General features: G+C 34.0%; 1 protein-coding gene across 1 annotated transcript in view; it reads left to right on the top strand.

The window, feature by feature from the left end:
• Positions 1 to 14,429, top strand: part of GBE1 (1,4-alpha-glucan branching enzyme 1) — a gene marked incomplete at both ends in the record, with an annotated part of 270,361 nt that overhangs the window by 49,428 nt on the left and 206,504 nt on the right. Inside the window, one exon of the mRNA XM_080696262.1 lies at positions 5,075 to 5,244. Within this exon, the coding sequence (XP_080552388.1) occupies positions 5,075 to 5,244 (170 nt within the window). The remainder of the gene's footprint in view (positions 1 to 5,074; positions 5,245 to 14,429) is intronic.

Here is a 14,429-nt window from a genome sequence, read left to right as displayed (position 1 = left end):
GAATGAATTTCCCTGAGGGCTTTCTTGAGTTTTAGTCCCACTCCGAAGAACTTGAGAATGCATTCTACATCCAAGACACTTCCACATAAGGCATGATCCATCTTCCCTGACATATCTCCTGTGTTCACAACCCTGCTTGAAATTAGAGCTGCAGTACTGATCTAGGATGAATCATCTTCTGGGAGAAGATTTTAGCCTATTCTACTTTTTGTTCCCCATACCTGCCTCCTACTACTTCCTTGTAGTAACTTTTAGTTTTCCTGGTCAATCCAACTTACTTAATATTCCCTCAGACTTCCCCATAACTTATGCATTCAAATGAATATGTAGTACCTAATGTGTGTTACATATTAGATTTGTAATTATTTACTGAAAGGAAAAAAATGGAAAGTATTCTCTAACACTTTTGGAATTTGACGGGGGAATAATAATGAACATGCATATAAAATCTAATCAAGTGTTATATTCTAATCAAGTGTTATAATAAGTAAAATTAATAAACTTAAAAGTATACTAAAGTGTTACCATTTCCAGATACAGAAAATTTGCAGCTAATATTTATTGACCACTTGCTGGCTGCTATGGATAAGGTTCCCACTATAATTTCATTTATTCCATAGCACCTACAAGATTTCTTCCTACTTAGCTGGGGAAGAAATAAGGAAAAAGATTAAGTGACTGGTTCAAGTTTACATACTGTATATAACAGATTTAGGATTTGAATGTAGATTGTCTATTTCTAGAGGTTATTTCTAGAGTATCAGACACTGATTCTCTTAAGACTAGTAGCCTTAAGATCAATATTTTATAAGGAGGGGTGATTTTTAATTTGAGGTTCTACCTAAGTATACCTTTTGCAATTATGATTTTATATTACTTTCTTGACTTTGGGTAACTTATGTATCCTTTCCTTTGTAGAAAGAGGATTAAAAACATCCAAAGTAGAGAGCAAATCTCATAGTACTTATAATAATTATTTCTATCTATACAAAATACTACTTCCTATAGCAACTTCATTTTATGTTCTTGGTTACCAACAATTTGACATAGTTTTAAAATATCCTATAAACTCTTAGCAAAATATTAAGAGAGGTGACAGTAGTGTGAGAGGGCACAGGCATGATGAGCTTGCGTATCCTCAGGCATTTTCTTTTTTGAGCCACAGTGATTTCAAAGTGGAATGTGCATTCCTCTATCAGACACTATAGGGCTGACCTTGAGGGAAGTCAAGATATTTAGTTAAAGTAATATAATGCTATAATCTTGTTTCCATTGAAATTTTACCAAATGGAACATTTGAACATAACTTATGAAACTTTTTAAGAATGATTAGTTTTAAAACTTAAATCTAAAAATATCTTTAAAAGTATAATACATCAACAATAAGATTATTACATTTATTTAAATTCCCAAAGTTTATGCCTTTTTAAAAAATCAGTATTTTTCTTTGTATTATGTGTGTTTATTGTATCATGTTTTGATAATTTTATTGCTTGTTATTACTTACATTATTTAATATGGATTATAGTTTCCATATAGTGAGAAGTATAGCTGTCTGCTATCTGGAATAGATTTTAAAATCTTCTTCAGAATTGTAAAGAGTTTTCATCAGACATGTAACTCTAGTTTTTTTTTTGGGGGGGGTTAGTATTTTAGTATTTTTAAACAGTTGCCAATACTTAATTTGTAATTATTCACATATCAAACAATGTAGTATCTCGCTAATTTATTTATTATTTCTTTTTTTAAAGGAGTTTATTAAAAAGATAGAAATACAGAAGATAGTTACAGCCTCATGTTATGAGGGGGTTCTTCGAACGAAATCACGCTTTATTCATTATTTCTACTGATATATTTTGTTCATTTGCTTGGTTTCCTTAGGTCTGCAGTCTCATCTTCTCATTCTGTTGTTTGCTCATAAGATCTCTTAGCTATGACTTCATCAAATTTCTTTTTTAATTAACTTGATGTGTAGTGTAAACTATTTGTGGAATGGTTCCTTGTTCAGTTGAGTTGATGTGTTTTTAATCACTCAAGTTTTCAAATTTTGTATATTCCATACCTGGATTCCTACCCACTTTCTGAGAATTTCCACAGGCTGGGAGGTGGGGCAGCAGAGAAGATTATCAGCAATGCTCAATTTGTCCTATAGTTTTGGTACTTCATTTTTGGCATGGAGCAACTGCCATTTGGCTTACTTCTCCAACTTTTACCAGTTTATTTCTAGTTTGCTTCTCCCCAGATGTGGGGGATAGTCAAATGAAACCAGGCAGTATTTCTTGGTATGGTAGTGCTTGATCTTGGGAAGAGGGTTGGGAGAAGGCACATGCTGTTCTTCGTCTTTCGGGAATCTCCAAGTTCCTCCCATGGCCAGTGGCTTCTCTGGTTTGATATATGTTTTTGCCATGCTTAGATGCTTTGGGGCAAAGCAAGGCAAAGTACAGCCTGTAGGTCAAATCTGAACCACCACCTGTTTTTGTAAATAAAGTGATACTGGAACACAGCCATGCCTACTCATTAACATATTGTCTGTGGCCCCTTTCATGCTTCAGAGACACAGTGAGTAGCTGTGACAGAGACCATATGGCTGGCAAAGCTTAAAATATTCCCCTCTCTCACTTTACAGGAAAGTTGGTGAAACCCTTCTGTAGGGTAATTTTATTTCTTGCTGCATTTCAGCTATTTTACTTTCACTTATTTAGGTGTCAGAGGAGAGAGACATAGGGTTTTCTTTATTTTTCTACCTTGACATAGAAGTTATTATTATGCTGTTTTTTTTTTCTTTTGTGTGTGTGTGTGTGTGTGTGTGTGTGTGTGTGTGTATGTGATACTGGGGATGGAACCCAGGGACATTTTATCCCAAAACTACACCCCCTGAACCCTATATTTTAGTCTTTTAAAATTTTTTCTTTTTAAATTTTCTCTCATATCTACATAATGTCATTGTGTCGAAATGTTTCCTTTTTTAATTCTCCTTCTCCTGCCCACTGCACAGGACACCTCCCTCCTTTTCCTGGGGTTTCTCCTCCTTTATCTAAAGTCCCTCTTCACATATGAGAGAAGACATATGGCCCCCCTCACTTTCTGTGATTGACTAATCTCACTTAACATAATATTCTCCAGGTCCATTCATTTTCCTGTAAATGACATAATTTTGTTATTCTCTGTGGATGAGTAGCGTTCCATTGTGTGTGTGTATCTCATAATATTGTAATTCATTCATCTTTTTTATGGACACCTAGGTTAGTCCCATAATTTAGCTATTATGAATTATGTTGCTGTAAACTTGAGTACGCATGTCCACTGTAATATTTTGGTTTCAGTTTTTGGAAAGATACCCAAGCATAGCTGGATCATCTGGTGAATCCATTCCCAGTTTCTGAGGAATGTCCACATTGATCTCCATAGAGACTGCACTTACTGAGTTCCTATCTCTCTACATCCTTGCCAACATTTATTGTTCTTTGAATCCTTGATGATTGCCATTCTGATTAGGGTTATATGGAATATAGGTGTAGTTTTAATTTGCATCTCTAATTATTGCTAATGATGTTGAAAATTTTTGGCCATTTGTTGTTATTAATTTGTGAAGTGTCATCTCATTACATGAAGAAAAAGTATTTAACAAATCTAACACCCATTTAATTTAAAAACACTGAAGAAAACTGTATTAGAAGGAACTTGCCTCAATATAAAGGCACTGTATAACAAACTCAAAGCCACTCTCATATTGAATGGGGGAAAAGCCATAAGAATTCTCTTTAAAATCAGAAAAAAGAAAAGGATTCCCACTATCACCACTCCTTTCAATATAGTACTGGAGACTCTAGCCAGAGTAATAAGGCAAAGAAGGAAATCAAAGGAATACAAACAGAACAAGAATTGAAATTCTCCATTTTTCCAAATGGCATGATGCTATACTTAGAACCCCCCCCCCCAAAACACACACACACACACACACACACACACACACACACACACACAATAAAAAGACTTCTGGGACTGAATAACAAATTCAGTAAAGTAGAAGGCTATAAAGTCAATCTAAAAAATCAGTAGCTTTTCTGTATGCCAACCATGAATCTTCTGAAAAAGAAATCCACAAAACAATTTCATTCACTATAACTTCAAAAATGGGAAAATGCCTAGGAATAAATCTAACCAAGAAGGTAAAAAATCTCTACAATGAAATTTGTAAAAATTAAAGAAATTGAAGATTTTAGAGGATGGAAGAATCGCCTATCCTCTTGGATAGGCAGAATAAATATTATCCAAATAGCCAACCTACAAAAAGTGATCTACAGAGTCAATGCAATTTCTCTCAAAATGCCAATGTCACTGCTTACGGAGCTAGGAAAATCAGTCCTAAATTTTGTTTGGAAAAACAAAAGACTCAAAATAGATGGTGAAATTCTCAGTGATAAGAATCATGCAGGATGCACCACAATACCTGACTTCAAATTATAGTATAGAGCCATAATAATTAAAACAGCATGATATTGGCACAGAAACATTGAACAATAGAACAGAATAGAGGTACAGAAACAAATCTACACATTTAGGGCCAAATGATTTTTGATAAAGTTTACCAAAAAACAGACTTCGGAGAAAATCCAGTCTTTTCAACAAATTGTGTTTGTAAAACTGGTTATCCATCAGTAGAAAATTGGAATTAAACCCCTGCCTCTCACCTTGTTTAAGAGTCAATTCAAGATGGGTCAAAGGTTTGGAAATTAGACCAGAGACTTTGTAATCACTAGAGGAGAGCATAGGTCCAACACTCCAACATGCACAGCTAGAATCTTTAATAAGACCCTCACGGCACACTAATAAATGGATGATAGAGTACTAATATTTAAAATATTCAAAGTACTTAAAAGACCTAACATTGGAAAAATGAAAAAAAATCAAGAAATGGCAATTGATATTAAAATGTTTATATAATATAAATAAATAAAATTATACTATTCCTCTTTAACAATGTATTTTTGTGATAAGAGTAATATAATATGTAAATGTCTTTTTTAAAATATATTTGATTTTCTAACTTATTTTCTTTTGTACTTTTTCAAAGGTATAACAAGTTTAACGAGATTTTGAGGAACATTGGAGAGAATGAAGGTGGTATTGATAAGTTTTCCAAAGGCTATGAATCATTTGGCGTCCACAGATGTGCCGATGGTGGCTTATACTGCAAAGAATGGGCCCCAGGAGCTGAAGGAGTTTTTCTTGCTGGAGACTTCAGTAAGTATTTTAAAATCATTGATGTCATTTTATTTCTATATTTAGAGTTTTATTTCATGCATTCAGTATGTGAAGATTAATGATTACAAATAAGTTTCTGACTTTGCAGATAGTGCTGTAATATTTATTAAATACTTTCATGTAGTATAGCTGAATCTGCTATAATATAATATATGTGTTCCTGAAAACTATATTCTGTAATACCATGTACTAGAAATAATGGGGTTTATGAGAAGAATAGTGTTAGAAAGACTACTCTGAATTTACCTAACTTTGTGGGTAAGTTTTGCCAGTTATACCCAATATGGGGGTGAGAATATTGGCATAGAGTCTCACTAGCATTGGCACCTGGCTAGCTGCTTTAGAGTTCTTGGAACCTCTGTATAGCCTACATTTTTTTTGTGTGTGTGTGTGTGTGTGTGTGTGTGTGTGTGTGTGTGTGTTTGTGTGTGTGTGTGTGTTTGTGTGTGTGTGTGTGGTACTGGGAGTGGTAGCCAGGGGCTTTTCTACCTCCGGGCTATACTCCCAGACCCATTTTATATTTTATTTGGAAACGGTCTCAGTAAGTTATTAGAGCCTCACTAAGTAGATGAGGCTGGCTTCGAAACTGTGTGAGCCTCCTGTCTCAGCCTTCTAAGCCTGGGGATTACAAGCATGCACCACCACGCCCGGTTCCTACATTCTTTTTTGAAACTTCAATAAGAGTGGACATCAAGTCTAGACAGTAATTTTCATCACTCAACTCTATTTTATTTTTCTTTTCCTTTTCCTATGACACAATGAGAAATGCTTTCTTAGCATTATAATCTGCACTGTTTGTTCTTCTAGACAGTTATTGCTACTGAATGCTCAGTGGTTCAGGAAGCCAGGCTTCCTAGCTTACAATCTAGTGGTAGAGAAGGACCTTTATAAATAACTATAACACAATTGACTGGGTTTTATTCTAGAAGAGCAAATAAATTACTATAACTTGACAAGAAAAAAGCTCAGGTTTGAAAGTGAAATAATGAGAAAAATAGGCATTGGTAAAATGCTCCTGCTATAAAAAATGAAATATCAAAATGATCATAGTCCCTCAATAAAATAGAGGGGTATGATTTTTTTTATTGGACCATTGTAGTCATACATCTTATTGGGATACAAGATGGTAGAGGCATACATGTGCACACTGCTCATTTAACCCTTCCCCAATTCCCACCCGAATTTCTTCCCCCTCCTTCCTTCTCATGTTTGGCTTAGTGATTGACTTTGGTATGTTTGTGAATGTACATCATGTACATTAGAGAATTTTCCTCTTTCCCCATCTACTCCCCTCAATTAGGTCACCTTGTTTGCTCATTTATAGTTTCTCTTTCTTGATATAGAATTCCACCTATGATCCATTTTCTCCCTGGCTTCTGCATATCAGGGAGAGCACCCAATTTCTTATTTTTTGTGACTGACTAATCTCACTTAGCATAATGTTCTTCAGTTCTCTCCATTTACTTGTACATGATGTAATTTTGTTTTTTTTTTGGCTGAGTAAAATTTCATTGTGTACATATTGTGTACTATATTCATAGTTGTGTAATTTTTATATTTTGATTTCACCAAAATCACATTCTAGAAAAAGCAAACTATAGGGATAGAAAACAGATAATTGTTATAAGGGGTGGGGGAGAGTGAAGGCTGATTATAAAGGGGCATAAGAGAACTTTTTGAAATAGTGGGAATGTTTTAAATCCTGATTGTGATGGAAGTATTTATGTGAGTGTATGTAGTATCAAAATCTTAAAAAAGTATACATATAAGAAGAGTGAATTTTATTCCATGTAAATTGTCTCAAAGAACCTGACTTAGCAAAACTTTAAATTTTATATTTATTATGGAAATCAATATTGTCTAATAGAAATAAAATGCAAGCCACTCATGAAGAATTCAAAGTTTTTAGTAGTGGTATTAAGAAGTGAAAAAGTGCTAGGCATGGTGGCACATGCTTGTAATTCCAGCATTTGGGAGGCTGAGACAGGCAGATCTCGGTTTGTCGACAGTCTCAGTCACTTAGTGAGGCCCTTTGCAACTCAGACCCTGTTTTGAAATAAAGAATACAAAATAGGGCTGGGGGTATAGCTTGGAGGTCGAATGTCCCTAAATTCCATCCCAGTACCCTCCCAAAAAAGAAGTGAAAAAGTAATTGAACAAATTTTAATGATACATTTTATTTAATAAAAAAATAAAATATTAAATTGACATATAATAAATATAAAAGTTACTAATGACTTCTCTTCATTCTTTTTTTTTACCATCTTTGAAATCTGGATATAGCAAATTTTATTTCAGATGATAGTTTTAAGTAAAATAACAACAACCACCACAACATAAAACAACTTGAAAATTGAGAGTAGAGCAAATTATGAGCCATTTAAAGGAAGCTTTATGAGAAAAAAAAAACGTGCACATGAGTATTTGAGTATTAAGTGAACATGACTCTAAAGAATACAGAATTTTGGTGATTGTGTGACAGATCTGGCCGAATATATACCATTATTTAACCCTACCTTTTGTGTGTGTGTGTGTGTGTGTGTGTGTGTGTGTGTGTGTGTGAGATTAAACCCCTAGGGCCTTTCTACCTCCCTAAGCTATACCCTCAGCCCCATTGTATTTTTTATTTTTAAACAAGGTCTCCCTAGGTTGCTGTCTATATTCCAGGTTGCTTTCTATATTTCCAAGGTTGTTCTTGAACCTGTGATTCTTCTGTCTCAGCCTTCCGCCTACTGGAGCTATAGGCCTCCTCCACCATGCCCAGCTTATTGAAAAAACAAAGTATTTTGTATTTATTTTGCCCTATTTATATTACCTTCATTTATTTTTGTAAAATAGTTGAGCAAGAATTTTTTTTTTTTTTTGGTGGTTTTGGGGTTCCTGGAAACCCTTCTACCTCTGGGCTACACTCCCAGATCTATTTTATATTTTTTATTTGGAAACAGGGTCTCTTAAGCCAACAAGGCTGGCTTTGAACTTGCATGATCCTTCTGTCTCTGCCTCCCAAGCGCAGGGATTACTAGTGTGCACCATCACGCCCGATGAAAATTATTTTTCTTTGTGGAGCTTTTTCTCAAGTTTAAAACAGATTAGACAATTTTATTATAGTTTTCTAATGTCTAAGTTTATATTATACTGAAAAGAAAGTCTATGTTAATCAGCTCAGAAATTGTAGTAGATATTTACATTTGAAAATTATCTAGAGATTAAAGTGCTATTATAGGTTTTTTAATACTATTAAAATGTTTTTAAGAGCATTTTACTATATTTGTATGACCACATACCAGCAGATGAGTCAAATCTGTAATTAATAATTCTGTAAAATTAATCTCCTATTGTAACATTGATTATTCTTAAGAATTCTACTTCTTATTTTGTCACCCAACATTACAGAAGCTTAACTTCCAAATATATATTGGAATTTCACTTAAAATATTGTTTCTTTATGTATTGGTACCAATTTTAAAATTAACACAACTTTTACTTATGTTTTTTATTAAGGAATTTTAAAACATTGCTTTTGCATGTCCTATTTCTCCATCCTCCAAAGATAATATGAAACTGACTTCCAAAAACTAGCAATGAAATATCTTATTTTTTTCTAATGGATAAATTGAGTATTACTTATATTTATTTGAAAAAGAAAACTTGTCTAACTAACAATCTAGTTGGGATAATTATTCAGATAAAATAAAAATTAAAGAATATCTAGGCTTTAATTCTGCATTATGAAAAATTATGCCTGTAAATAAAATATTTTAGTATATTGTTGTGATGTCTTTCTTATTTTCAAATTGGTTTAGAAATTGACTACAATATACATTTGTTTTTCTCAGGGCTTACTCTTAATATTGCTGGTAAAATTTAGTTGTTCTAGTATATATTTTTATTTTTGTCAGCTGAGCTTTTAATACTTTAGGTATGAGTATTTAAAGTATTAAAGTGATCTTTAAGAAAGAAAGTGCCATGAATTGGTGTTTAAAATGAAGGATTTAGAGTTTGAAAACACAGTTGAGCTTTCTAAACTCTTTACTTCATCTGGCTCCGTGGGGATAAAGGTGGTAATGTTTGTCCTTACTACTTAGCTGGGTTGCTAACTGCCTTGTCAATGTGAAAACTTTTATACCATATTCAGTGTTATGTTAATGTTGGACAGGATTGAAGAAAAGATCTGTTTTCCCTCTCTCCTGTCTGTCTGTCTGTCTGTCTGTCTGTCTTTCATCTTGAGGTGCTGGGGATTGAACCCAGAGGCATTCTACCTTTGAGCTACACCCCCAGCCCAGGGTCTCACTAAGTTGTGGAGAGCCTCACTAAATAGCTCAGGCTGGCCACAAACCTGTGATCCTCCTATCTCAGCCTCCCAAGTACTGGGATTATAAGTGTGAGCCACCATGCCCAGCTTGAAAAGGCTTATTTTTTCATATTAATAATTGATATTAATTTTAACATAGAGTTCAGCTTTGCAAAATTAATATAGTTTAGTTAGTTCATTTTACTTAGGCTGGTCTGACTTTTGCCATCTATCTTTAAAAATACTTGGAAAACAACTTCATATCAAATATTATACATATATTTTTCTTTATTTTATAGAATATGAAACAATCATTTCTTTCTCATTCATTTTTAAAGAGCCATTTTTTTAAAAATGGCTAGCAGCTGCTGTAGCAACCAAAAAGGGTAGTGTACATGTAATGATATTCATCCGAATTGGATTCTTACCACCCAAAAAAGTATTTCTGAGCAAACTAGAAACTATATTAAAGGCTTGAGATGAATTTTTAAAACTCTGAATCATCTGCTTTATATGAAAGGGTCATTCTTTAGAAAATTAAGTATGATTTGAAACACATTTGGAGTTTTGGTGCTAAATCATGTTTATTGCAGATGTTAAATAATTGAAGAGAACTAGCTGTTTTCCAGTATTTAGATAATAATACAAGCAAAAGACAACAATAAACTATATATGTCAGTATAAAGTAATTGGTTTTCTATTCTCTGTAACTGAAAACATCTCATTTCAAATTACTAAGTTGAGAATCTAGGCACTTTCCAAGTAACTTAAATATCTGTCATTGAGAGATTGAGCTCACACACACACACACACACACACACACACACACTACACCATGATTTTTAAGCCTCATAGAAAAAAGAAACCACAGGTATTTTTTTCAGAGTAGGAGACATACCGAAGGAAATTTCATATTACCTTTCTGGAGGAAATTTGTATAAATTTTTTTTTTTAAATTGGTGCCTTGTAGTCATAATCTTAATGGGGTACAAGATGGTAGAGGCATACACGCACACATCACTCATTTGCCCTTCATCAATTCCCACCCCATTTCCTCTTCCCTCTTCCCCCTTCCCCCAATCCTTCTCTTCTCCCTTCCATCCCTTTCAGTTAGGTTGACTCATTTGCTCATCTATGGTCTCTCCTTCTTCCTCTAGAGAATTTTCCTATGACCATTTTCCTCCCTATTAATGTTATAAATGGCCAAGGAAGTTTAAAGGGTAATAAAAGGGCCAGATATTTTCCCTAAAATGTGGAAGTTATTGAAATGATGGGTAATAGGAGGAAATTACCTGGTGTACATGATGTACATTCACAAACATATTAAAATAAACTAAGCCAAACATAAGAAGGAAGGTGGGGGAGGGAATGGGGCGGAAAATGGGGAAGGGCTAAATGAGTGATGTGTGCATGTATGCATCTACTGTCTTGTACTCCATTAAGATGTATGACTACTATGAACCAATAAAAAAACAGGAAAATACTTTTTAATCTCATTTTTTAATTTTTGAACTGAACCTGATGTTGCTCTATTTTTATATTTTTATTTGGTGCATTGTAGTTTCACGTCATAATGTAGTTCACAGCGATAGTGATATACATGCACACAGAACTTGAGCTTTCCCCAACTTTCTCCATACCCCTCTTCCTCCTACAGGATATTGAGATTGATATTGGTATTCTAACATATGGACATAATGTCATTGAAACATTTCCTTCATTAATTGTCCTCCTCCCCATCCCGGCCCATCCCCACGCACCTTGAAACAGTGCTGCTTAAAGTGTGTTCTGTGGATCGGTGTGGTTTTGTGAACTTGAATTAAATGAATTTGAGTTATTTGGTCAGAAATTGGGAGTAAGTGTTTAGAAACTTTGATAATGGTTTGACAAGAGTAATTTTATTTCTATTGAATCTAATAACGATAATACTAAGGTTGAGTCTTGAATTTTGAAAGTCTTTTTTCCTTGGGATTTTTAAATAATTTTACCAAAGTACTAGTCGAGAATAGATTTGAAATGTTAAAAAGTTAATGGCTCACCTAAAAAAAATTGGTGATATTTATTGATGTACAGTTCTCTATGGGTAGAAGGTATAATTTGGATATCAACTGCTTTTGCATTTTCTTCTTCTATCTGATTCTGAGGTGGCAGTATTAGCTTTCACCATGGTATGTTATGCTACAAATAGCTCGCTTTTTCCTTGTTCATGTTGGTTACAGGTAGCTGTGATTATTTCCTACATGTCAATTTTTTTTGGAGAATCCAGGATAATGGAGAAACCTCATCTCTCTTTTTCTCACTTGATCCCAAAGGACATGCTAGTCTAGTGAGAGAGAAAGAAAGAGCAGTCGGGGAATCACATGATTATTCTGCAGGCGTCAGGTTGGAAATGGAAAATATGACTTGAACATTGATTTCATTAACCAAATAAATATGGACCTATCCTATATTGATGAACTGTGGAAGAAGAATACTATTTTAAGGAGACTTGAAATATTGGGACCAATAATACAGTCATGTGTGTCTTAATGACAAGAATGTGTTATTAAGAGATGTGCCATTAAGTGATCTCTTTGTTGTGGGAAAATCATAGAAGGTTTTTACACAAATGAAGCTGACTACAAATTCACTCCACTGTATCACCTAAAGGGACTTCTGTTGTATATGCAACTTGCTATTGACTAAAATGTCACCTAGCACATGGTGTTATATATGACCCCAAAGGTCATATAATACATTTTTGTAAAATTAAGTCTAATATTTATAGATTTTTTTACATTCTGTATATCTTATAGTCTTTTTTTGTGATAAGAGAGTTAGATAGGTAGGACAGTACTTTAGATTAGATTATTGAGAACATTTTATGAAATTTCTGTTGACTTTTTTTTTTTTTTTTTTTTTTTTTTTTTTTTTTGGTGGTACTGGGTACCTGGAAGCCCTTCTACTTCTGGGCTACACTCTAAGACCTATTTTTTTTTATACTTTTTTATTTTTGGAAATAGGGTCTCTTAAGCCAGTGCGTCTGGCCTCGAACCTGCGTGATACTCCTGTCTCTGCCTCCCAAGCATGGTGATTACAAGTGTGTGCCACCACGCCCGGCCAGTTGACTTCTTTTTTGATTTTAAAATTTATCTATTTTTTTATTTTTACTGGTATATTGTAATTATTCATCATAGATTTAAAGTTCTACATTCATACATGCACATATCTATTGCTCTCTATATCTCAGCCATTCACCCTTTTTCCTTTCCATACATGTTACAGAGATTTGTAGTAATACCTTCATGTGTAGACATTAATTTATCTCAAGTCCTTTTTGTATCCTGTTTTCTATCTCCCACATATGGAATAAAAAATACAACCCTTATTGAAATGAATAGACAATGATATTCATGGCTTAAGCCAAAAGGATATAAAAAAATTCCATGAAAATATGGACTGAGCCGGGCGTGGTGGTGCATACTTATAATCCCAGCACTTGAGAGGCTGAGGCAGGAGGATTGCACAGGTTCAAAGCCAGCCTCAGCTACTTAGTGAGGCTCTCAGCAACTTAATGACGCCCTGTTTCCAAATAAAATATAAAATAGGTCTGGAGTATAGCCTGGAGGTAGAAAGCCTCTGGGTTCCTTCCACCCCCAGTACCACCACAAAAAAAAATAAATAAAAAAAATAAAAAAGTGGACTTAAAGCAAGAAGTTGGGTTAGTTATAGGTACTCTAAAAATCTGACAAAGCAGACATTCAGCCAAACCTTATTATAATAGACAAAGTTATTTTTTATTGAAAAAAGGAACAATTGGACAAGAAGCTGATAGTAGACATTTATGCCCCAAACTTCCTTGCTTCCACTTACAGAAAACTTATACTACTTGGCATAAAGATTCAGATAGACCTTGTTAAAATAATGCTGGGAGACCTCAACATATCTCTCCGAACATTAGATCATCCAAACAAAAGATTATTAAAGACTATTCATACAACTCTCTAAAGCATGTGATGTACTTAAACAATCATATCAAAATCAGTCACTAAGCCAAGAATGGGAAGGAGGTTGGGGAGGGAATGGGGTGGGGATCTGGTAAGGGCTAATTGAGTGATGTGTGCATGTATGTCCCCATAAGTCTTTTATCCCTTTAAGATATATGACTACAATGCACCAATAAAAAAATAAAAAACAAAATTATAAGAAAAGAATACTATAAATCCCATAAATCAAATGAAATTTACATTTACATAATATTTCATCTACCAATATCTGAATTTACATTCTTCTCAGCTTCTCATGGAATCTTCTCTAACCTAGACCATATCTAGGCTACAAAGCAAGTACTAACAAAATTTTAAAAAATCTTATGACACTTTGCATCTTTTCTATTGACTTCTGATTCAAATAGAGCCGATAGGAGTCTTTTTTCATGTAGAACATTTAATCTCCCTGTGGATTCTCTGTGAAAGTATTTTTGTGCTCTGGCTCCCTTCAGTTTGCTTATTAGAATTATGGCTCTAAAAAGCAAATTTCTAGGTGTGGTCTGTAGATTCTTGATGTGGTTCATTTTAGCAAAGGGTTGGCAAACTACAAGATAGGTAGAAAGCTTTAGGACTGTTTACTAAACTAGTGCTTGATTAGAAAGGGTCTCTGCTCTGTGATGCATGTGACCCTAAAATGAACAATTGGTACTTCTTCTTCTTTTTTTTTTTTTTTTTTTTTTTTGGTATTGGAGATAGAGCCCAGGTCCCCTGAGATATAACACAAACTTTTTTAAATTTTTTTATTTTGAAATAGGATCTAAGTTGCTGAGGGCCTCTCTAATTTGCTAAGGCTGGCTTTGAACCTGAGATGTTCCTTTCTCAGCCTCCCAAGTACTGGGATTACA

This window comes from Muscardinus avellanarius, assembly GCF_963383645.1.
Source record: "Muscardinus avellanarius genome assembly, chromosome: 5".
Lineage (NCBI taxonomy): Eukaryota > Metazoa > Chordata > Mammalia > Rodentia > Gliridae > Muscardinus > Muscardinus avellanarius.
Note: the sequence above shows the minus strand (reverse complement) of the source record. Positions and strands in the feature narration are given on the sequence as shown.